The following is a 26,284-nucleotide window of genomic DNA, read 5'->3' on the forward strand; positions in this document are numbered from 1 at the left end:
CTATGAGTAGCATTTTAGAATATTCATATTAATCTCTTTTGTTGAAGTGTGGGTTTGCTTTTATTTTTAACTCAAGTACAATCATACTCTAGACAAAATTCTATATTTTCTAACATAATATTAAACCATAAACAACTTCACATCTTACTGCAAACTCTTTGTAACTATTATGGAAACATTCCTTTAAATGTATATAGCATAATTTAATGGTTCTCCTGTCATTTCATCTTTATATTGTTTTTAGTAAGATTCTAATACAAATAAGCTATGAATTTAGGTAAAAAGTTCCCCTCACTCATATTTATTTTCTCAGAATCAACTCCCAGAAGTTGAATACCTAGGTCACAGATTCTGGTTCTGCCACAAACTGATAAATTATGAAGCTTGCATTGAAGATAACTTTGGATAGGACATTTCTTCTGGATAAACTTTAGAAAAGTGATCTATCTTTGGCCTCTTGAATGTAGCTGTTGGCTTCTGTCTTAAGACTAATAAATATTAATGTAGAACAAATTAAGCAGTTAAGACAAAGAATTTCCAACAGGAAAACACAAATACATTTTCCCAGGTTCAAAATACATGCTTTGCAAAATGCCTTAAGCCATTATTTTAATAACATAGCAACTCCCAGTTGGGAAAGGTAAGATAATTACCTTGAGAAAAAGAGTTCTTTGTCCTACTCCTTGAAATGGAAACTGTGCACTCAATTGACTTTTATACAGTCTTCTGTGTGTAGGTGTATTTATCTATATTGATTGGAAATTTTAAAAATTGTTTTGTTTTGTTTTGTTTTTTTAAACCTGAAACAACCTAGTACGCTAAAGCTACAAAATACACAATCTTAGTGCCAGTACAGGGCAAGAGCATAGAGTGGCAATATAGTTAGTCTTTGTTATGCAAAATTCCTATATCAGCAAACACCTTTTAAGTTTTCCACAAGTCTGTTAAGCCTTTACAAAGTTCATCAAAACAAAAATAATCAAAGGCCTAAAAGGCATATCATATAAAATATGAAAAGAAGGCAGAAAAGTAACATACTACATAACATACCCAGCTCGTTTCACATCTGGCTCATAAACCAGGTTCCCCAAACACGGCCTTTTTTAAAAATCAAGTTGCTCTAATGCAGATGATGTTTTTAATTAGATATGCAAACTGTGTATCTTAAAAGGTCAAACAAATAAATAGCCTGATCTATTAAACTTTTAAAAATTTGATTGCACTTATATTTTTCTTTCTTTCCCTCTCTGTATTTTTCTAATTTTCTAGAGTGTGCATAAGAAGAGAAAAAAAAAAAACTCAAATTTTAAAACCTTACTATTACTGGAGGTATAACAGGCCGATGGAGGCTTAAGCATGCTTTAGAAACTTGGCATTGCTACCTCAGGGTTATGGTTTTTTATTCAAAGTAATTTGAAAGGCTTTAGAAATACTTGAAACATCCGCAAATACAAGGAGAAGGAATCAAATGTTATTGTGTTCTTTTATTGACTAGAAACTTAAACTGAGGACATAATTTTTTGGGGGGAGGTATAAGATGAGGATTACTGCCCACCCTCAGGACAGATTTTCACAATTTCTCTTTAAGAAAGCAGAAATGTTTGGCTGAGTATCACAAAGCTCCAACAGCCCCTTGATTAAAGCTTTCAGCTGGACTGGGGTTAATCATTATAAGATTTAGTGATTAACTGGCTGTTTTCAGAGAAAGCACCAAGTATCTTGTTCCCATCTGCTTCAATTACATGAGGTTCCAGATCCTAGAGGGGTTGGGTTTGCAGCCATGAAATAGCCTAAGGGTGGGCAGGTAGCCACGACCTGATATAGTGGTGACACAGACTGCTTTGGGCACCCACCCAAGACAAACTCCACTGCTTCCCTCATTTCTTGTCTCTACATCTATCTAGCATTGGAAACACTACAAACCTCTGTCTTGTGCAGCTGAAAAACTAAAGAAACGATAAGCTGCATTTTAAAGTAAATTGCCTTTCCAAATAGAGTAATATGTTAGTGCCTTACAGTTTAAAATCCGAAAGAGATTTTAAGAACCAAAAGTTTTATCCTTTTTACACAACGGGGTTCCCTGCAGGGTGCAGATGAGGGTTTCAGACTCTTTGTGACCCCGTGCACAGCAGCCCACCAGGCTCCTCTGTCCGTGGGATTCTTCAGGCAAGAATACTGGAGTGGATTGCCGTTTCCTCCTCCAGGGGATCTTCCCCACCCAGAGACCAAACCCACATCTCGTTTGTCTCCTGCATTGGCAAGCGGATTCTTTCTCACCAGCACCTCCTGTGAAGCCCCATATGCGGGTGATGCACCAGAAACAGACAAGAGGAGGGAGGGGACAGCTTCAGATGTTCATATGTTTGGGCCAAAAGTGAGGAAAGTACTTCTCCATGTGATTTATTCTTTGTATTAAATTATCTTACTTGAAAACTTTGCAAGTAAAATGCTCTGAATGATTCACTGTGCCTGAAAACACCATAGATAAATGGTCTGTTACCAACCGGTAACATCATTGCTTTTTCTGATTTAAGTAGCCACTTTGAGAACTATTATATCATTAGGAGTTTAAACCTCAGAAATCTTAGTGTGTTTTTAAAGAAGGAGCACATGGGAATCTTTATGAAGATAAAAAGCACAGAAAACCTTGAGACTACATAGTTCATATAAAAACTGTTCTCAGGGTCTACAGGCACACACATGCTGGAGTGAAGGACAAGGCAGTGAAAGTGGTTTTCCTGTCTTGGGTTGCTGGATGGGAGACGCTGTTCGCTTCTTTCCTCATCTCATAGGTTAAAGGTGTTTCAGAATAGGATTCCAGAAAAGAGGACGAAGGAAGCTTTGCAGAATCACCCTATAAAGGACTATTTTGGACTCAGGAGAAGATAAGAACAAATATTTATTAGGTATGATATGACTTCCTTGGTGGCTCAGATGGTAAAGAATCTGCCTGCAATGCAGGAGACCCAGGTTCAATCCCTGGGTTGGAAAGACTCCTTGGAGAAGGAAATGGCAACCCCCTTCAGTATTTTTGCCTGAGAAGTTCCATGGACAGAGGAGCTAGCTGGGCTACAGTCCATGTGGTCACAAAGAGTTGGACATGACTGAGCAACTAACACATATGCTAAGTGGTAGAAATGGCAACCCACTCCAGTGTTTTTGCCTGGAGAATCCCATGGACAGAGGAGCCTGGTGGGTTACAGTCCATCAGGTCGTGAAGAGTTGGACATGACTGAGTGAACACTCACTTACTCACTCACATGGATTATCTTACCAAAGTTGTATTTGATGAGGATAAGATGTTACTGCTTTGATGAGGCACTTGTATTATTCCCATTATTATACTGTCACCCTGCTTATTTAACTTCTATGCAGAGTACATCATGAGAAACGCTGGGCTGGATGAAGCACAAGCTGGAATCAAGATTGCCGGGAGAAATATCAATAACCTCAGATATGTAGATGACACCACCCTTATGGCAGAAAGTGAAGAAGAACTAAAGAGTCTCTTGATGAAAGTGAAAGAGGAGAGTGAAAAAGTTGGCTTAAAACTCAACATTCAGAAAACTGAGATCATGGCATCGGTCCCATCACTTCATGGTAAATAGATGGGGAAACAGTGGAAACAGTGGCAGACTTTATTTTTTGGGGCACCAAAATCACTGCAGATGGTGACTGCAGCCATGAAATTAAAAGACACTTGCTCCTTGGAAGGAAAGTTATGACCAACCTAGACAGCATATTCAAAAGCAGAGACATTACATTGCCAACAAAGGTTGTCTAGTCAAAGCTATAGTTTTTTCCAATGGTCATGTATGGGTGTGACAGTTGGACCATAAAGAAAACTCAGTGTCAAAAAATTGATGCTTTTGAACTGTGGTGTTGGAGAAGACTCTTGAGAATCCCTTGGACTGCAAGGTGATCCAACCAGTCTATGCTAAAGGAAATCAGTCCTGAATATTCATTGGAAGGACTGATGTTGAAGCTGAAACTCCAATACTTTGGCCACCTGATGCGAAGAACGGACTCATTGGAAAAGACCCTGATGCTGGGAAAGATTGAAGGCAGGAGGAGAAGGGGACGACAGAGGATGAGATGGTTGGATGGCGTCACCGACTCAATGGACATGAGTTTGAGTAAACTCCAGGAGTTGGTGATGGACAGGGAGGCCTGGCGTGCTGCCAGGGGGTCGCAAAGAGTCAAACACAACTGAGCGACTGAACTGAACTGAACTGATTATTTCCATTTTACAGGTGAGGAAATTGAGGCTTCCAGAAGGTTAAGCCTCTTATCTTGGGTCACATAGCTGGCAGGTGGCAGCTTTGGTACAGGAATCCTCTAGGTAACCACCATTCTCTCCTGCCTTCTATGGATAATGTCCTTGTCGTTCTTCCCTCTGAAGTAAGACTGATTTTTTTTTACAGAGTCAATCTGATCCTGTTGCTTTTCTATGTAAAACCCTTCAACAGTTTCCCATTCTTCCTGGAATGAACCCAAACTTCTTAGCATTATTCTAAAGACGCTTCATAATTTCCCCCTGCCTACCTCTCCAGCCTCATTTTCCATTCTCCCTCTTGCTCCAACTGCTCAGAATGTTCTCCCCTCAAAAATGTCAAAATCTTTTGTTTTGCAAGTTTTGCTGCATCTATTCCTTCTTCTTATAACATGTATTCCTCTCCCTTTTCCTGACTTCCTCATCCTTCAAGTCCCAGCAAAATGTACCAGGCCCTCCATCATCTGCTGCTAGAGGCATGATGTCCAACACAGTAGCCCCTAGCCAGGTATGATCATGGAGCACTTGCAATGTGGCTAATCTGAGACGAGATGTAGGAAATACATACTGGAGTTTGAAAACGAAGTACAAGGACAAAAAGTAAACTATATTAGTAATGGTTTCCCCGGTAGCTCATTGATAAAGAATCTGCCTGCCAATGCAGGAGACACAGTTCCAATCCCTTGGTTGGGACAATCTCCTAGAGAAGGAAATGGCAACCTGCTCCAGTATTCTTTCCTGGAGAATTCCATGGACAGAGGAGCCTGGCAGGCTACAGTCCATGGGGTCACAAGAGTCAGACATGACTTAGTGACTAAACAACGACAACTAATGGTGAAATGTTGAAATGAGAATATTTTAGATATACTGGGCTATAAAAAATGCATTATTAAAAGTAATCTTACTTTTTCCTTTTTGAAATGCAGAGAATTTGAGGATTACATACGTGACTCATGTGTCTACGCGACAATGTCGCTTTAGGGCATCTAGCACTTTCTTTAGTAACAACACATGGCACAGTTGTAATTATTTGTTTACTATTTGACATTTTTACCAGACCATGAGGTCTAAGAAGGTAGGCTGTGTCTGCTTTGTTCCCCCTGGTGCTCCAGTGCTGACCACAGCAGCTGGCATAGTGTACTTAAACTGAACTGTTGAAATAGCAAAGGCTAAAAAAAGGAAATGGCCATCCACACCAGTATTCTTGCTTGGGAAATCCCATGGACAGAAAAGCCTGAAGGGCTACAGTCCGTGAGGTTGCAAAAGAGCCAGAAACAATTTAGCAACTAAATAACAACAACAAAACAATGATTTAGGAGGTTAGGGATTCCAGGATGGAATGCAGACCTTGAGCAAAGAATCTGACTCTATTACAAACGTATAAAATCAAGGGATAGAGTGAGGGAGGTAGGGCAGGTGCTACTTCGATAATTTAAGAAATGAGTAGAGTTTGTAAGACTAAAAGCAAAAACACTATACATTAACACTCTATTCCAGCTGATAAAGTTTGCTTCTCATAGGGGTACAGGTAAGCAAAACCACTACCCATGTATGCTGGAATTAGAAAATTAAATAGATGGCAAATGGTACAGCGCTTTCCTGACAGCTCAGTTAGTAAAGAATCCGCCTGCAATGCAGGAGACCCTGGTTCGATTCCTGGGTCAGGAAGACCCACTCGGAAAGGGCTAGGCTACCCACTCCAGTATTCTTGGGCTTCCCTTGTGGCTCAGCTGGTAAAGAATCTGCCTGCAATGTGGGTAAACCTGGGTTCAATCACTGGGTTGGGAAGATCCACCAGAGAAGGGAATTTCTGCGCACTCTAGTATTATGGCCTGGAGAATTCCTTGGGGTCACAAATAGTCAGACATAACTGAACGACTTTCACTTTCAGATGGTATAAGTCAAATTTATCACTATTAGAGTGGGATCTTTCAGCCAAGCAAGGAGAAAAGGCTAGAATGACCCATTTAGTAATGGATTAACAATTAGATAAATCAGTATGAATTCATACTTAGCTAAGTATAGATACAGATAGGGGTGTGTGTGTGTGTATATATATATATATATATGTATATTTATAGATATGGATTATGCATGGGCTGGGACACTCACATATATTTCCTTGCTGTTTCAGCTGAGAAGGCTTAGAAGCAATGTGTGGGTGCTCAGGAGCTCAGCTGTGTCCAACTCCTTGTGACCCCCATGGACTGTAGCCTGCCAGGTTCCTCTGTCCATGGAATCTTCCAGGCAAGAATACTGGAGTGGGTTGCCATTTCCTCCTCCAGGGGATCTTCCTGATCCAAGGATTAAACCTTAGTCTCTTGAGTCTCATGCCCTGGCAGGCGGATTCTTTACCACTGTATCACTTGGGAAGCCTGCAGTAACATCCCAATAATCCTAGTAGTAACAAAGACATCTACCACCCAAATCTGGGTTTCTAATACTAGTCTTCAATAAAAGGAACCAAGGATCCTTGGCAAAACAGCTCTTGCTAAGATGGGGACAGGAAATATAAAAGCATCTACTTGTGTCAAAAAGTGTCCAAAAACATAAAACAAAACACAATGATAGAATATGTCAAAGAAACACAGGAGCCAACTTAAAGAGCTACTAGTGGTCAATGCTGGAACAATTTGACCAATAAAATAAATATAGTGATACTGGGTTATAATCCAAAATATAAATACCCATGAGTTCATGCTGATATGAAAAATAACTGAATAAATAAATAAATGTGGTAGAAGAGAGAATACTTCACATGGAGGAATTCCAAATGATGTACGCTGATACCTGCTATCAGGGAGACAGAGCATGACTCCCTTCGCAAGTCTGGTCTGTGCATAGCGACTTTCTCCCAAAGAGTTCAGTATGGAAAAGGGATGACTTTATAGTGGAGAAACGTGGAAAATACTACTGTAACCAGATAATCCAAGTCAACATTAACAATGGTAAATTGCCTTAATAGTATGTATTCTTGATATGGTGTGATAAAAATGATCTGTCTCTGGTCTTTTCCCTGAAAACCTATGATCTGAGCTTGATTTTGAAAAAAAAGTATCAGACAAATCACAACTGAGGAATGTCCTTCTAAATAATGGACCAGTTTGCTTTAAACCTGCCAGCACTTCAGTGACTTTTCTGAGAAACTGGAACAGCCAAGGAGCCTAAGGAGGCAGGACCACTAAAGATGAAGTGATACCCTTGAAGGGATGGATGTAGGAACAGAAAAGGGTACTGTAAAAACAAAGGGAGTTTGAATAAACAGTGGACTTTCATTAATGATAATGAATCAATACTGGTTCATAAAAAATGCTAAAAGAAGCTGTCAAGTCATAATTCTCTATCCTTTAAAATATCCTTTAGGAATAAGGTAATGGAAAGACATTCTCAAATGAAGAAACATGTTAGCAAATTTGTAGCCAGCAGACCTGTTTTACAAGAATTTCTAGAGGAAGTTCTTCAGTCAGAAAGGAAATGATACCAGTCAGAAACTTAGAACATCAGAAATGAAGAACAGCAATGTAACCAAAAATAATTCCCCAAAATGGGAAGGGGATGACGTGAATACTAACTTTTACAAGATATAGATAGCTGTTTGAAAAAACAATATTGCAGAGGAAATTCATTCTTTAATATTGTTGAGACAATATTAAAGTCCTTTAAAAAACTCCACTGAAAAAAGTAAGACCTGAAACTATCTATACAGTGTAAACAAAATTTTGTTACTATGTATTAAATATAGAAACACTCAGGGCTCTGGGTGGTGGCATTTAGATTTTAAAAACCAGTTTTATGTTTCCAAATATTCAAAATAAGCACTATTACATTCATGATCAGGGAAAGATAACCATGATTTTAAAAATTCAGTCTTGCTAGACTTCATCTTAGACTCGTGGCATAAACATTTCCTTTTAGGCACACAATATAAGCTTCAATGACTCATCCGAATGTAAATTTGGCTCACAGACTCTAAAGACAGAATGAAATAGATAAAAAAGAATTTCTGTAATATCCTAGGACAAATAGGATTGCCGCTATCATCTACTGGCTCAGAACCCACACCCAAGTATCTCAAAAGACTTAACAAGATCAAATCCTGTTAATTTCCACATCATACATGCTAAGAAGACAGTGAAAAAGAAATTACGACTCTGACTGAATGGAATGCATGGAATTTCTAAAGCACAATGCTTCCTGCAATCAAAGCTATTGCAAAATGTAATGTCAACATTATTCTCATAACTGCTTCTGTCCTATTTCTTCATAAACAAGGGATGAAGACTAACCCTCAAATGAGATATTGACTGCATTATGATGTTATCTGAGTACACCAGAGGAAGGGGGCTGATTTTTTTCTAGCGGTCAGCTGAATGTGCTCACTTGGGCGGGATAGCGAACAGCTACTATTTCCTGTCCCCCCTTCTTCCACACACAGACACCCCCATGGTCAGAGCTGAGCCCACAGTGGTATCTCACCCCCACTGACTCAATATTGGGGTAGAGGGATCCCATGTCCGTGTCCTTCCCCAAGGTTTTTGAACAGCAACTGCTGGGGAAAACCCAGGAATTCTTGGTGGCCATGTTTCCAGGCTTGAGGGGTGGAAGCAGTCTCTGGCTTCTGTTATCCTGAGGTCAGCACCACACCTGCTATTCCTGTGGACTTTACTTTTAAAGTGGCTTAAAAAGGGTTTCTACCACCTGTATCCTCCATAGTCTCAAGTTATACGGTAACTTAGTAACTGTATTCTCTTAGGAAGGAAAACATTCACAGAAATCCTTTGGGTTCAAGTGACACGGTTCTTATAACCTGTGCATTATTTTGGCACTTGACTCCAATCTCTCTCAGTACTACATTCTGATACAATTATTCTTTTACTCATCTGTGTCCTAGGCAGTTTAAGCTGTTAGGCTGTTTGCTCTTTGAAGTCAAGAATTGGTTTTATTGGACTTTATCTCCAGAATCAAAGTATGTATCTGCATGGCACATAGCAGGCACTTAATAAGTGTTAGTTGATTTTAAAAGAATTAAATATGATCATGTTGCCCCTATTATAGAATTACTTCACTCCCTCAAACTTAATTGGAAATTTGTGGCTAGGCTGGAAAAATTAATTAGGAAAAGGGGGGCTGTTAACCCATTTAGTAATATAAGAAACTATAAAGAGAATGATTAAACTAATTAACAAATTGTTTCAAGCAGGTCACAGCCATTTAAATCATATAGAAATAATTTGCGGGCTAAGTTACAAATAATATCCCTCTACCTATTCATTAAAGTGGGTCCCTGAGGATGTCAATTAAGTCACACTTTGTTAGCTTGACTCATTTACTATTTCTACTTGAAAATATTCATAAATCAATCTGTTATTAACCTTCTGTTTGAAAGGTGATACCTGCAGTTATACACAAAATTTGCTCACAAACACAAATTCTCTTAAAAATCTACAAAATATAACAGGGGTGGGGAGAGCCAAACCTAATAAAATTCTTGCTTATTTTTGTCTTATTTTTCATTCTTCAGATACATTCTAACTTTATTCATGCCCTAGGCGTATGCTACTCACTATAAATATCTCAAATCAAATCTGATTACCACTTTCTAATATTTATTATCATTAACTGTTGACTGGATAGGGGTGGAGAACAAAAAGCCTAATCACACCTCATTCCTGCACACTGTCTAATATAACGACCTTCAAACTAGGTCTCCAAATTCACTTCATCTTCAGTCTTCCCTTTCTTAGTTGTTTGAGCTGCACTATTCTGCGAGGTGGGACCAAGAACCCTGAAGTCATCCCTGACGTCTCCCCTCCTCTCTCACCTCACTTTTAACTCATTAGAAAATCTGACTCCATTTTCAAAACCTACCCAGAATCCCACACTTCCCACAACCTCCAGTGTAACCACAATATCTCTCTTTCTCCATGAGGTACCACGCCAGCTGCCTAGGAGTCAAAGAATTTAGTGACATTGCTATTTAAAACTATTTCCATCCCCTCTGCTTATTTTTGTCTACATATCTAAAAGCCACTGTTTACATATCTAAAAACCAAGAAGTAGGGTAGAATTGATGTTAACCCCTTGCTGCATCTAGATAACAAATTCATTTTTAAGAAGCACCCATCATTCACTGATGCATTTCCAGTTACTATAATTTACTTTAATATTTAATAATGATTTCTAAAAATATACAAAATATTTATTTTGTTTTAGCAATTAGTACTAAATTGAAAAGAAAAAATTTTAAAGGAGACTAATGGTCATTAGAAATTTTAAAACACTAAGATTTAAACTTATATACTTATTTTTGATACATAACGTATAGAGGATGATCAATAGGGACTTTCAGTCACAAAAGTACATTAGAACATGCAGGTGCAACATGAATCCTGGACAGCTCACATTTTGACACTTAACAAGAAGGAAAATTGCCTTCTATTTTAGACACTGTTATGTTTGGGTCTTTGTTAGTGTAGCTAAATCTGTTTATTGACTAATATATTGGCATAATTAAAAAGTAAACAGGCCTGGACAAAGATTCATCACAATAGGATAAAAGTCTATGGGGTAAATAGAATGGATATATGACTGAAAGGAGGAAAAGAAAGAGTACGACACTGACAACTGGTAAATAAGGGTTTATTCACATATTTTAAAGTGAGCAACAAAATCTTTCTCACAATACTCAACTCTGAGTTAAAAGACAGCAATCATTCTATAAAAACATGCTAGTCAATACAATCACTTCTGGGGAAACTGACTTACAGAAATGGAACTCAGTATCTTTCTATGGACTTGCAGACCAGATACCCCTTCATTTAGAAACGTGAAACTATCAACAACGTATTAGACTGGAAGACATGAGTGAATGAATGATGAATGATGAGTTGGATATTTTGGCTAACTGGAGGTTCCCAAGTTCCCAGTCATCTTACAAAAGAAAATAACATTTACTATTAATATTTCCACTTTCATCCAAACATTTTGTGCCAAGTTAACTAAAACTTCAGCTGTCAAGTTAAACATGTAGAAACATTGGAATGGCCACCAGAGGGAGCCCAAGTGTTTTTCTGAATGTGTCAGAGAGCAAAGAGAAAAAGACAGAAAACACACAAAATATAAACCTGGGGGAGCCGGGGACAGGTGCATATGCGGGGAGGGATCACTACCTGTTTCAGTAAAAAGATATCTTGTTGAATGATGATAGTGCCATTGTTGCAATATGTTATGAATTCCTTTTCTAGGTGGTTGTACATTGTTATGTTTTGACAATTTAGATAGAAGAATTGGCTAAACATAATATTTAAAAAGCTCACATACCCTAAAACTGGAAGGTGCTGGGTAGACTGCCATGATGACATCCATAATTCTCTCTGGGGCCCCAAACAATCCAGGCGCCTTCTTCAGTTTACCGTCTTACTCTCTGCTCTCTTATAGTGCTTACCCTCTGCCCTATTCATCTTTGTAGTCAACTTCGGGTGTGGTTTCCTCACTTTGTTTGGGATTGGGCTATCAAATCACAGCACTAAATCGGTGCTCGGTGTGACTTGGGAATTGTGCCTTCTCTTGGCTGAGCCAAGTTACACGGACATTAAGATGAACGACTTTTCATTTGGCGTCCTGCTGTCTTCCCAGAATTAAGCACTGGACCAAGTCCTACCAGGATGCAAGAGCACCTTCGTAAGGCTTCCCAGACCCAGTCTCCTCCCAAGCTAGAACCCACTGGACAACCTCAGTGATCCCCATGCTAGGATAATGTCCCTGGGCTGAGGTTACAAAAAAGGGTGTCATCTCATTTAGAATGAAGTTCCAGGAAACCTTAATGTAACATTTTATATTTGCAGGCAGTGGCCAAGTTTGGGAATTCTCCCCCTGAGTTATCTTATTTGATCTCCCAACAACCCTTTTGCTGTGGGTGTCAGGGAATCACCATCTTATCAATGAGGAAACTGAGGGTCATGGACCTAAGACTTGTTCAGTGTTGCTGGTTATTAAGCGTCAGGGACAGAAGTCAGTATACCTCTCAAGGCACAGATTATAACAATGAACAAGTATTGAATTTGGTCATACTAGTGTCTTCTGAGACACAAATAAAATTCTCCCCTTCCTTTTCTGTCAAACTACAAGTAAGCAGAAAGCAAGACACAAGCAAATTTAATGACCTCACACCTGTTTTACTAGTTATTTTCATGGTATGCTTTCTTAAGTTTCTTTTTCATGTTCAGATGGGGTAATTTTATAATGTATGCAAATAAATTAGCAGAAACCAAATTAAATTTCACAAGGATAGGTCCTCTGCTGAATGCTGCTAGATTTAACATGTTGATTAATGCCTTGAATATGGAATCAAAAGCATTCTTATTAAACTTAACAATGATACCCAATCGGGTGGGGGTGGCTGGCACTTAGGAGAACTGGAATGAAATTTAAAGTGACCTTGACAATCGGAAAAGGAAAAGAGGTCAAAATTCAATAGAAAGCTTTGTAGAGTGATTCATTCAAGAGAAGAGGGGGGGAAAAAAAAACAAAGGAGAACCACAGAAATCAGAGAGCACCGACTGGGCAATTATAGCAAAAACGGAGCTGGAGATCAGAGTGAACAATAGGCTTCAAAGGCATCAGCTCTAGATCTGTCATTTTTAAAAGTAAGGCATGATATTGGGAGGGACAAATAGGGGGGAATTCAAGCTGATTCCCCAACTACATTTAAAAGAGATCAACCTTTACGGGAAAAAATATGGTGCTTTGTTGGAACCCTGAAATGCCTGAAGCTTAGAAGCCAGATACTGACAACTTTGCAAGGTCTCCTAGCAAATGAGAGTCTGAGATAATGATAAGTTTTTTTATTTTAAAAGATTCTGAAAAGTTCTGGTACTCTCTTCCTTTGTTCATGCAACGTTCTTCTTTCGCTTCTACCGGGGCAACAGCTACTTTCCATCAAGAGGGCATGAAGGCTTTTCTTCCTCCTCCAGGAGGCCTGCCCTGAGCCCTCCCCTTCTGGGAACCCCAATGACCCCTCGTGTCTCCGAGAGAACTTACTGGGGGAGTGCTTCGCTTGTGTCATTTCACTAGTCTTCCAGGAAGCCCCCTTGCCTTCCACCTCTATGCTACTACTCCTACATTGCTATAACTCCTACTCTGCAAATGGGGAAACCGAGGAGTAAAAGCTTATGAACTGACTTAGCCACCTTCACTTGATTAGTAAGCAGCAGAGCTGGACTTGACTCACGCCTCTGAGGCCATGCCCTCACGCCACACCCGCCCAACCACGTGTGCCCACAGCACGGCACTGCTTGCTGTGTTCACATGCCGTCTCCATCCATCTGTGGCTCACTGAGGTGCCGCGCTTTATTTTCAGAGCCCCACGTGGGGCTTGGGATGGACCAATCCATATGCATTCAATGAAAGGCTTTCAAACAATTAGATGGCATTCTGTGGGAATTTCTGAATCATTCTTTGACTGAAGGAAAACAGAAAATAAAACAAAGTTGAAGAGAATCTACACATTTATAGAAACTGGAAATAAGAATTCTGAACAAAGCCAGATCATACTACTAAAAGTGGTGTTACAATTTTCTATTCAAGGAATTCTAAAGAATGCAAATTGTTAAACATAAGTTTATAACACCTCTGTACGTGTCTGTAAATGTACACGTGTGTATATGTACATCTATCTATATTGTAATTGTATCTAAAGATAAGGAGAACTATGACCCTCAGAACATGACCCTCAGTTTCGTCATAAATGATGATAAAATGGTGATTCCTAGACACCCAGAGCAAAAGGATTGTTGGGAGATCAAAGAAATAGAGGAAAACAATACAAAGGGAAAGACTAGAGATCTCTTGAAGAAAATTAGAGATACCAAGGGAACATTTCATGCAAAGATGGGCACAATAAAGGACAGAAACGGTATGGACTGAACAGAAGCAGAAGATGTTAAGAAGAGGTGGCAAGAATACACAGAAGAGCTATACAGAAAAGATCTTCATGACCCAGATAACCATGATGGTGTGATCACTCATCTAGAGCCAGACATCCTAGAATGCAAAGTCAAGTGGGCTCTAGGAAGTATCACTACGAACAAAGCTAGTGGCGGTGATGGAATTCCAGTTGAGCTATTTCAAATCCTAAAGGGTGATGCTGTGAAAGTGCTGCACTCAATATGCCAGCGAACCTGGAAAACTCAGCAGTGGCCACAGGACTGGAAAAGGTCAGTTTTCATTCCAATCCCAAAGAAAGGCAATGTCAAAGAATGCTCAAACTACTACACAATTGCACTCATCTCACATGCCAGCAAAGTAATGCTCAAAATTCTCCAATCCAGGCTTCAATAGTATGTGAACCATGAACTTCCAGATGTTCAAGCTGGATTTAGAAAATGCAGAGGAACCAGAGATCAAACTGCCAACATCCGCTGGATCACAGAAGAAGCAAGCGAGTTCCAGAAAAACACCTACTTCTGCTTTATTGATTATGCTAAAGCCTTTGACTGTGTGGATCACAACAAATGGTGGGAAATTCTTCAAGAGACAGGAATACCAGACCACCTGTCCTGCCTTCTGAGAAATCTGTATGCAGGTCAAAAAACAACAGTTAGAACCAGACATGGAACAACAGACTGGTTCCAAATTGGGAAAGGAGTATGTCAAGGCTGTATATTGTCACCCTGCTTATTTAACTTATATGCAGAGTACATCATGAGAAATTCCAGGCTGGATGAAGCACGAGCTGGAATCAAGATTGCCCGGACAAATATCAATATTCTCAGATGTGCAGATGACACCACCCTTATGGCAGAAAGCAAAGAAGAACTAAAGAGCCTCTTGATGAAAGTGAAAGAGGAGAGTGAAAAAGTTGGCTTAAAACTCAACATTCAGAAAACTAAGATCATGGCATCTGGCCCCATCACTCCATAGCAAATAGATGGAGAAACAATGGAAACAGAAACAGACTTTATTTTCTTGGGCTCCAAAATCAATGCAGATGGTGATTGCAGCCATGAAATTAAAAGACACTTACTTCTTGGAGGAAAAGTTATGACCAACCTAGACAGTATATTAAAAAGCAGAGACACTACTTTGCCAACAAAGGTCAGTCTACTCAAGGCTAGTTTTTCCAGTGGTCATGTATGGATGTGAGAGTTGGACTATAAAGAAAGCTGAACACAGTAGAATTGATGCTTTTGAACTGTGGTTTTGAAGAAGACTCGAGAGTCTTTTGGACAGCAAGGAGATCCAACCAGTCCATCCTAAAGGAAATCAGTCCTGAATATTCATTGGAAGGACTGATGCTGATGCTGAAACTCCAATACTTTGGCCACCTGATGTGAAGAACTGACTCATGTGAAAAGACCCTGATTCTGGGAAAGATTGAAGGCAGGAGGAGAAGGGGACAACAGAGGATGGCATCACCAACTCGATGGACATCAGTTTGAGTGACCTCTGGGAGTTGGTGATAGACGGGGAGGCCTGGTGTGCTGCAGTCCATAGGGTCACAAAGAGTCAGACACGACTGAGAAACTAAACTAACTGAAAGGGAACTATAAAGTATTTTAATATTATCAACTCAGGGGAACATGTTTGACACCAAATTACTATTAGAAAAGAATCCAAATTCTAAATGACTGTAATCATTAGATTACTTTATCCAATCTGATAACACTACAATTTTCTCTCCTAAACCTAAGACATACTTTGCAAATAATTTGAATTCAGTTTGTAAAAGCAAGGATAATAAAAATTCAAGTACACCAAACAAACAATACTATATATATTTTAGTCTCACAGTCAATTGAGATAACACGCTATTAGCACTCAGTTACTAGGGTAAAGCATCTGCCTACAATGTGGGAGACCCGAGTTCGATCCCTGGGTCAGGAAGATCCCCTGGAGAAGGAAATGGCAACCCACTCCGGTACTCTTGCCTGGAAAATCCCATGGATGGGGAGGAGCCTGGTAGGCTACAGTCCATGGGGTCGCAAAGAGTTGGATACGACTGATCAATTTCACTTCACTTCACTGGTGATGAATATAATTGCTTGCAGTGCAGGATAAAATATTTCTGAAGACAGCGATGTAGTCACCCATAACTCTAGAATCAGCAGTGTAGTGTCTTACTGTCAACATGACATCATGTTCCTTGCCTGGCAGAGAGTGGAACTAACTAATTCTCAGCAGCACAGCCAATACCGAGCAGCCTCCCCCCAAGGCCATGCCATTTGTTAAAGGGAGAGCAGGCAGGGGCTGGCGGCTGGAGAGATTGGCAAATATCATTTCTTTTATGATATTTATTTGTTCTTTAATGATTATCACTTTAAACCATTAAACACATCTCAGGTTCTCTGTGATATCTTGCTCAAGTCAAATTCTGATTACAGAAAAGACTGGGAACATATTCAAAGCAGGGCTACATGGTGTAACTCAGTGGCATCCCTAAGAAACCATTGGCATGACTGCAGCATTCAAAAGTTCTGCTCTGTAAAAATGCAGACACCCTACCATGAGAGCACCGAATCAGTCACCAAATATCATTCACAATATTATAAAAGAGAGTCTAAAATATATTAAGGAACCATCACCTCAATACACCCTAAAAGATACCCTTTTATCAAGCAATCTCACAGGAGGCCAGTCCTGTGAACACTGGCAAGAACATTCAGAGGTTACCAACACATGGCTTAACTGACAGCAGAAGATCAGATCATCAGAATTCCCTGCATTAACTATTTACTCTGCAGAGGAAGGACAACTATACATCCTCTTTAAAATTCAATCAGAAATAGAAACAGACTTATAGATATCAAAAACAAACATGTTTAGCAATAGAGAAACAAACGTGGTGAGGGACGGATAAACCAGGAGCTAGGGACGAACACACACACAACTACTGGAAATAAGATAGGTAACCAACAAGGACCTACTCTACAGCACACTGTACAGTTCCCTGTATACAGGGAACTCTATATTCTGTGATAACCTCTAAGAGAAAAGAATCTGAGAAGAATGAATATATGTATAACTGAATCACTTGGATGTACACTAGAAACACAGCATTGCAGATCAGCTCTATTCCAATAAAATTAAAAAAGAGAAAAACACTTCAATCAGAACACCACTGCAGAAGCTAGACAGAGAGAGAGAGAGAAAAGCACGGACCAGCTTTTATATGAGGAGAGGAAGAGATGGAATAAAGAGCAGAAAGAAATTGAGCAATGGCCTCCTGCCCCATAAAATACATAACTCACAAACACAAAGACAAACATTTCTTCAGAGACCAAGAGCTGAAGTTGTCCTTGGCACCTTGGACATTAAGAGGCTGTTTCTCCCAGGAGGTGGTACAAAGTCAGTCTTTGCTCACTGAGCTGGGCTTTCTAATAGGCTAGCTAAGGAATGAGTATTTACACACTGCACAATGCATAGTCTGGGGCCAGCAACACTGCTAAGTCTAGTCTTCACTTTGGTGATAAGCAACTTGTCCTTCAGAATGAAAACGAGCAGCTTGGGAGTTCCTGCTTTCAGCATCTGGTTGCTTTGCTCTCCTGTGTAGAGCGTCGCACGCTCAGCTAGTCACACGTGTATTGCTTCAGTGTGTGACAGTGCTGGTTAAACCATTCTCACCCTAGAACAGAGGGACATGGCTCCTGGGGCAAAGCTGTGAACTCTGGCCAAGGTGTCCTGATAAGTTCTGGATGTTTTAAAGTAGGATTTTAAAACGGTGCTCCACCAGTTACCATTGGTTTGAATTCAGTTTCAAAGCTGGAGTTGAAAGGTCTGGGACAACAAGGAGATCAAGCCAATCAATCCTAAAAAAAATCAACCCTGAATATTCATTGGAAGGACCGGTGCTGAAGCTGAAACTCCAATATTTTGGTCTCTTAATGTGAAGAACTGACTCATTGGAAAAGACCCTGATGCGGGGAAAGACTGAAGGCAGGAGGAGAAAGGGACTGAGGATGAGATGGCTGGATGGCATCACTGACTCAATGGACATGAGTTTGAGCAAGCTCTGGGAGATGGTGAAGGACAGGGAAGCCTGCCGTGCTGCAGTCCATGGGATCACAGAGAGTCAGACATGACTTAGAGACTGAATAACAACAACAACGTGGGATCTTCTTTATTTTTTAATGGATTTTTTTTTTTAATGTGGACCATTTTAAAAGTCTTCATTGAATTTGTTACAATAATGTCCATTTTATGTTTTGATTTTTGGCTGTAAGGCATGTGGGATCTTAGTTCTCTGAACAGGGACCTAACCTATACCCCTGCATTGGAACATAAAGTCTTAACCACTGGACCACCAGCGAATTCTCTATGGAGTTTAAATTTTTTTTTTTTAATGTTTTAAGTTTGTATAAGAATACACAGTTTCCATTCTCTTCATCTGGCCTAGAATCACAGCCAATCTATAACGCTAAAATAAGATGCGGTCATTTAATTGGTAGAAAACACTGATTTGCTTTCTCTAACCTTGAAGAAGAGCAACAATAGAGATGTTATTATAGTTCCTAAAAATTCCTAAACTTGCTAACCTATTGACCCTAATAGTTACTTGCTATTTATTCTTCTACTGTGCTCTCCTTAATGAGAATTTTCACAAAGCACGTAAACTATGTCCTTACCATTTGCCATTTAAAAGCTTACGTCTTTATAATAATTTCCAAAATTATTCCTCATATAAATAACCCATGATCTTTTTTTAAGTTTGGGAAGCTTAAGTAATCTACTTAAAAAGAGACCTACCAAATAGTTTTGCAAGACCCCCAGGCTTGCTTCTTATTAACTGCTGACATCATTTCTTCCAGGGCTTGGGAAATCCTTGAGCTCTGAGTTGATAGTGCTTTGTATTGGGAAAGTATCCTTGCATACTTCACAAGAAGCTGGCTAATCACACTGTCAATGCCTAAAACATGAAGATCTCAAATGATCCTTTGAGAAACAGGATGTTTGTAAATCAGAAAATGGGATTTTTTTTCTTAATAGCCTCCTGAGTCTATTTTCTGGTTCCTTCCATACTGAGGAAGAAATGTATAACTTTCTAAAACTACAAAACTCCTTAGCAGTTGCCTCTCAAAAGAGTGGAGCACAATAAGCAACAAAGTCTATCTAAGCAGAAAATATTATAGACAAGCTCATTTCTTCAAAGGGCAGCCTTAACATTCAACTAGAAAGCTTTCTTTTCATTGTGAGTATTTTTACCTTCTGTGTTAAACACGGTCAGCCAGGTATGGCACTTACAGGAGACGCACGAAAAGAAAACTTAAGCAGATCAAAGAGAAAAATCTATAAAACCAAAGGCCACAAGCAACTGCAACCACACCAAAATGGTTTCCTTGCTTTATTAGTTCAACGGTCATTTTTTCTAACACTGTTACCAATTATTTTGCAGGTCCCAGAATTCAGTGTGTTCTAAAGTTGAATGATGTTCCTACCAACTACAGTAAGTAGTAAACAAAAGAATCCAGCAAGTTAGCTGTCAGTCTATTTGTTTCTATGAAAAGTGCAACTTGTGAAAAGAAAGTTCCTTTTATGAAAGGTAAGCCTGGGTCTGAAAATAAAATATAGCTGGCAAGGCAGCTAAAAACACCACTTACTGATGTCTGATATTGGATTAAAAGTTAAACTTGGTGATTAACAAAATCAAGAGTAGGAGCTAGAAAAAAGAATATATTCTTTATACAAAGAATCTGTTTGGACCCTGAGACAATAGCCTAAGTGCTTTTGTTTCAGTCTACAGGCATATTATTGCTATTAGAGAAACATAAAGGGTCTATAATATTGCCCCACATGTAAAGAAGGTAAAGGATGAAAGAAATCATCCAAACACAACTTGTCTCTTATAAAGGAAGTAATTCAATTAACACCACTTTAAGGCTCTTAGGCTTCCTTTTATCTTTCTAGAGCTTCAACCCTACTCATGAATGTTTTTCATCTTATTTGCTTTATTTTGACTGATGGCATTGGAGAGCTTTCTGAATAACAAGCAGTGACATTCTATCCACTCTACTTACTGATAGAGAAAAGTATGCTTCCTTTTACTAGAGAATTTGTCATAGAATGACCCAAACAAATACAAATAAGCATGCATGATGACTAGTTACTGGGCAGATAGCCTGGCCAGCCCCTTAAATCTTTGAGGGCAAGATGCTGTTAAAGTCCTTGCATCTGACTTTCTATGAACTTCAAATTCTTCTTTTGTTATGAAGCGAGCTACGTGACAGCTGGTAGGCTCTCTACTTAGAACGTTGTGTCTGTTGTTCCACTGCAGGGAGGTCCAACCTAAAGGTCACCGGGTGTCTAAGAGAGACTGAGCTTCCCTTTGAAGTTTAGAATACGTGAGACCTCCTAGGGCCTGGCCATTCTGGGTGTGCTCTCCACACCACTGAACGTTCCTTGATGAGGAAGCACCAGGCCCTTTTAGCATCTTTATTTAGCTCATGATCCACATATTGTTTGTTACAGTGTGCTTTGGAATATCCATGTCCAAAATGATGCCAAGTTCGATTACTTTAGAGTCTAAGAGCTATTTTTCAGACTCTCCATGAACCTAGAGCTTTACTCAACACACACAGATATATTTTTAATAGCAAAATACCATTACAAAGGTTCACTGAACAAAGGTATTTTAAGAAGGGGTAGGAGACATTTGTTTATGTCAAAAATGTCCTTTGGACACTTGGTCCACATCAAAAGGTCCTTGAAATTTGGTTATATCCAAAAAAGCACGTAAGCATATTTGGTCCATGGCAAGTGATTTTGGAAAGGACAAATAACAAAGTCTTTTTGGCATGGACCAAATGTCTCCATGGATGTTTTCAACAGGACCAGATGTCTTTCAAGGTTAAGGAGAGCCATAAGATGTAAAAGGATAATTACTTTATAAAGGGTAGGATATTTTTCAGAGGAGAAAAAATAGGTAGTAAATGATATAAGACTTGATAAAATAATTATTATAACAGTCTTCACATTTACTGAGCTCTACTGTATGAATCTCTATACTTGCCACAGATGATCATATTTAACATTCATGATGGCCTCTTAAGACAGTTACAACCAACATCCACATTTTAAAGACGAGGCAAGGATATCTATAGAAGTCAAGAGGCTTGCACAAAGCCCCGCAACTAGGAACTGAAGTCTTCTGCTGAACCCAACCAATGAGGATTTGATGTGACATTTGAAGTGACATTGCTAGGTCTTGAACCCAAGTTTGTGGTGGTAGAGCAGTGGGTCAGAATTCCCCACCAGCCCTGTAAAACCAGCATTATGAAAACAGGAAGACCTAAAGAAATCTAGAGTCAGACCTTTGAAAAGCAGTACGAAATAGTCTGAAATTACCACAGACACAGGACCAAAAGCAGGGAAAAAAATAGAAAAGGGTGATAGTTCTGTAACACTGCCACCGGGGACAGCAACGGAGGCATGCAGTAAGTTGATCCATCCCAGAACCACCAAGCACCACTTCAGGTTAATCCTTACACACTTCCACATTAACCCTCCCATGCTGTTGTCTCAATTTAGATCCCAGTTAATATCATTAATATTATTATGTGCATGCAAACACTACCAGCCTTAGAAGGAGTACTTGGCGCTGGTTCTTGGTAAAATGTTCATCCTAAACTATCTAGGCTCTTACCTCTTTGCCCTAACCAATTAGATAATTCATTATTTTCGACTTCCAAAGAGAAACATTAACTCTAATGTATTTGGGTGCATTTATAAAATCAACTGGCCTCAAATTTCATATTTTATATTTCTATTATGGAAAAACAGTTTATTTTCTATGTGCCATTAAACTAATGATTTGCTCTACTGCCAGTATGCATCATGGGAGAAAGAAAACACTTAGCAACATTTGCCTCTAGGATAACCTTTCTTCGTACTAGTTAATATCAAGGACATGTGATGACCACGTCAAAGCCATTGCCCTTCTCCCCTTCATATTTCACAGTGACTCACCCACAGATGCCAGAGTAAGATTAGAAAAATATTTATGACTCTGTTGAATATGGATAAAGAGCTCTCTTTGTTGATAGGGTTACCACAATTATTTTTTTTACCTTATGACAGTTTTTAGAAATTAGGCAGAGAAAGAGAGAGTAGTTACTCACGTTCTCCTTGTCAGGAATCCCTAGAAGGGGAAAGAGAGAAAGAATATGAGTTAGAAGATCAGCTTGGAAAATGGAAATGAAATCCCTTGCTGAAGCAAACCAAGTAAAAATTTGATGTTTCCAATTTGTCTTTCCATAAAAATGTACATAATGCTACTTGGGAAAATAGCAGCACCTACCACAATCTGTAACATAAACAAATCAGTGAGTCAGAGCAGGGCTATGTGCCAGACAACAAGATTTCATGCTTGTTTTGCTTTTCTACCAGATGCTGTACTCTCCTAGAGGTAAAAATCCATCCCTGCTTATTTAATACCAAGTGAGCAACTAATTCCTCTGTCTTGAGCACCAGAACACTCAGACTTTTAGAAAAACATGTCAGACTCTTAAGTTGCAATTGTTATAGTTTTACAAGGCAAACCACCTCACACCATTCCGGGGATCTGAACTTGGCGGCAAGTTGCACATAAAAACCACTAGCACACAATTTTTATTTTGGGCACAGCCAACTCTTGCTACTTTCAGATCAGGTGTGAGCACAGCAATGGCTGTTTCCAGGGATGTCTCAATCTTCTTAGCAAATAAGTTATTCATCCATTCACTCATTTACAAACATTGGCTCAGATGGTAAAGAATCTGCCTGCAAGGTGGGAGACCTGGGTTCGATCCCTGGGTTGGGAAGATCCCCTGCAGAAGGGAACAGCTACCCACTCCAGTATTCTGGCCTGGAGAATTCCATGAACAGAGGAGTCTGGCGGGCTACAGTCTATGGGGTCATAAAGAGTTGGACAGAACGGAGCAACACACTCACTCACCCACTCAATGTTTTTAATAAGAAGCCACACAGGACTTAAAATATTGGCATTAAAAGCACCAAGCACCCATCCTGATAGGCAGCAGTGAGCAGGAGAGGGAAGAAAGGAATAGACTGCTAGGAAACATACCCTAATTAAACTTTGACCCCTATAGTATCAGGACATTAAAGCTCTGACAGAACACAAGGGGATGGAGAGGGCTGTTCTCTCAAGCAGAGTATTAATGAACATGTTTGCCATCACTTCCCAGATCGCTCAGAAAGAGTAAGGGTATCTCAAGGTCAGCACTCAGAAATTCATCTCTAGATGGCTAGAAATCCATCTAGCCATTTATCCTTCCACCCATCCAACAACCACTTGTAAGGACTAGATTTGACAAAATGAGGAGATACAGGGTTGTAACAGAAGCTTACTTTCTGGGAGGTTTAATAAGACAAACGCAGTTGTACAAATCATCATACTGGAGTGGATAGAAGTTAGGGTATCTGTAGAGAAATAATATTGAAAAGGTGATCTCAGGACATGTAGGAACCTAAAAGTTGGGCTAAGGCATTAGCAGTCTTGGAATTTCACTTTCTATGGCCGGCAGTGGACCATCATTAAAGGTTCGGAGCAACAGAGTGATTTGAACAAGAAAAAGAAAGGAAGGGACTTTTCAAAATTAAAAGACATTTAAGATATAGAAACCGGAGACAATGACATGGGTCCTTGAATGAAGTCCAGAGACATTCAGCTGGAGAAATCTGGACTTGGATTCAGTGGGGGCTGTTATTAAGGAAAATCATACTAGCAATCGGGTGTGATAATGGTGTGGCTTTTGCATGGAAAAGTCTACATTTTCAAAAATGTCTGCTGAAATGTATATATATGACTAGAAGAAGAAAATATGGCAAAATGATTGTATGAAAATACCTATCAAGTTAATAATAATCACATTCAAGTATTAGAGTTTAATATTAATTAAATCAAAGTGATGAAAATACAGGTGTTAGCTATATCATCCTGTATGTTTGTAATTTGTCATAATAAAAAGTAAATTGGAAAAGTTCTGTGTAAGTCAGGTGCAGGGTAAACCAAGGGTGAAATAATGAAGGTTCACAGCCATTGAGCCATCCTTGCTCTCAGGTCAAGGGTGATGAGGCCCTCAGCCAGGGGGCTGCAGCAGGGAGAGAAAGGCAAGAGTATGAGCACTACAGAGGAAGGAGCAAGGAGCGGACCAGTGATTAACCTCAGTGGGTGGTGGTGAGAGAAAAGAGGGCTCCAAACAGCGGAGGCCTAGCACCTCGTATGGGAGGACAGTGAAGTTATGAACGGAAATGGGCTTTTAGCAGAAGGAGGTTTGCGGGAATCACCATGTGCTCCATTATCGACACTGTGAGTGCATGAGGCCAGCAGGACGAGCTGGTGGAAGGAAAACCAGCAGTCATTTGGAAAGTTAGGCTGCCTTTTGTAAGACTCAAATGGAGGTTCTGGTTTCAGGAAGGATCTGTATCAGTTGCAAGAAAGGATGCAATGATTGAGAGGAGAGTATAGAGAAAAAAAGAAAAATAGCCAAGGCTGGACTCGAGCAGTGACTGAGTTTCCAGATGAGGGGAAGAAGTACCCATGAAAGAGACAAGAAAACAAGTGGCCAGAGAGACCGAGAAAACCAGGATAATCCGGTGGAGCATGGGACCCAAGGGAGAATGGAGACAACATGGAAACGCTTACTCAGTCACAGAGAATGGGGAATAGTAATGACTGAATCTGGCTATTGGTTGGTCACTGGAGAATTTAGACGGCTCAAGTTGGAAGTCAGACTTTGAGGGGTTAAAGAGTCACTGGTGTTGAGAAAATAGTAGCTCACATCATTTGGGTTCTTATTACACACCCAGTGCCCTTCTAAACGGAGAGTCCCAGGTGGGGCGGTGTTAAAAATCTGCCTGCTGAAACAGATGTGGGTTTGATCCCTGGGTTGGGAAGATCCCCTGGAGGAGGAAATAGCAACCCACTCCTGGATTCTTGCTGGGAAAATCCCACAGATAGCGGAGCCTGGTGGGCTACAAGCCATGGGGTTGCAAAGACTTGGAAGTGACTGAGCACCACGCAGGCACCCTTCTAGACATTCGACGCATGTGCTTCTTTCAGTCTCCCAAGAAATCCTATGAGGGAAACTAAGGCGCAGAGACATTAGTGTCTTTCCAGCAGCCACACAGCTAGGAAACAGCACAACTGGGATTTCCAACTTGGTTACCGATCATCCCTAGATCAGCCAGAAGAGAAAAATCAAGAACAGGAGAAGAAATGAAAGGAAAGAAAGACTCTCCTCCAACATCCGCCTCTCCAAGGACAGAAGAGAAGCTGAGAAGGAGAATGCACAGGCTGCCCAGAAGCATGAAACAGAGGGAAAGGGAGCTCACTTCAGATCCGGATCAAGCGAGGAGAAGGGTCACCTGTAGGGAGTGATCAGTTTGAATGAGAGAGTGAGAATTCAGGTATTCAAGAAGACATGAAGGGTGGCTCTGGCTCTGAGATGCTTGGAGTGGAAGCGCTGCTTGACCCACCAGTGTGTCAGCGTTGAACTGCTACAGCATCGGAAACCCCAAGGCTTGCTGCTTTATCACACACACATGGACAAGAGCCAAGTTAAGGGACCCAGAGCCTCAACAAGCAACTCTCAGGGATAGTACTGAGTGCTAAAAAGATGTTTCCAACATGCATGAACAGATAGACTCAGGACATAAAATTACTTTGAGTCTAGTGGGCACCCATTAGGAAAGAGTATCACAGAGAAAAACTTCCTTTCTTTTATGAGCAGAGACCGGCCTCCTACAAAAGGCTCCGAATTTGAAGAGAGCACGATTTAAGAAGAATAAAGAATGATTCATGCTGCTTCTTCCCTTGAGAGCATCAAAATAAGCAAGAGGTGGGGCACTCAGGTGCCTACACGTGACTGAGATAAACACAGTTCATGAGTCCCATTTTAAAAGAGCCCCCAAACCATACTTTAAGATGCAGGTCCTTTGAGAAACATGCTGAAGTTCCAACTAGCCCCAGAGCATGCTTCCCTCTATCAGCTAAGGCCACATAATTATATTGTAGGAACA

General features: G+C 40.0%; 1 protein-coding gene across 8 annotated transcripts in view; it reads right to left on the bottom strand.

The window, feature by feature from the left end:
• Nucleotides 1-26,284, bottom strand: part of RAPGEF4 (Rap guanine nucleotide exchange factor 4) — a 328,719-nt gene that overhangs the window by 117,043 nt on the left and 185,392 nt on the right. For 5 of the 8 annotated variants that reach the window (XM_027964849.3, XM_060411105.1, XM_027964848.3 and 2 more), the window contains one exon: nt 22,384-22,403. The exons of 1 other annotated variant lie outside the window; for it this stretch is intronic. In XM_027964849.3, the coding sequence (XP_027820650.1) occupies nt 22,384-22,403 (20 nt within the window). Of the gene's footprint in view, nt 1-11,593; nt 11,715-22,383; nt 22,404-26,284 lie in introns of those variants that run through there. 2 more of the 8 variants (XM_012133682.4, XM_060411108.1) reach the window with 1 other exon arrangement.

The sequence above is a fragment of the Ovis aries genome, chromosome 2 (assembly GCF_016772045.2).
Source record: "Ovis aries strain OAR_USU_Benz2616 breed Rambouillet chromosome 2, ARS-UI_Ramb_v3.0, whole genome shotgun sequence".
NCBI classification, from domain to species: Eukaryota; Metazoa; Chordata; class Mammalia; order Artiodactyla; family Bovidae; genus Ovis; species Ovis aries.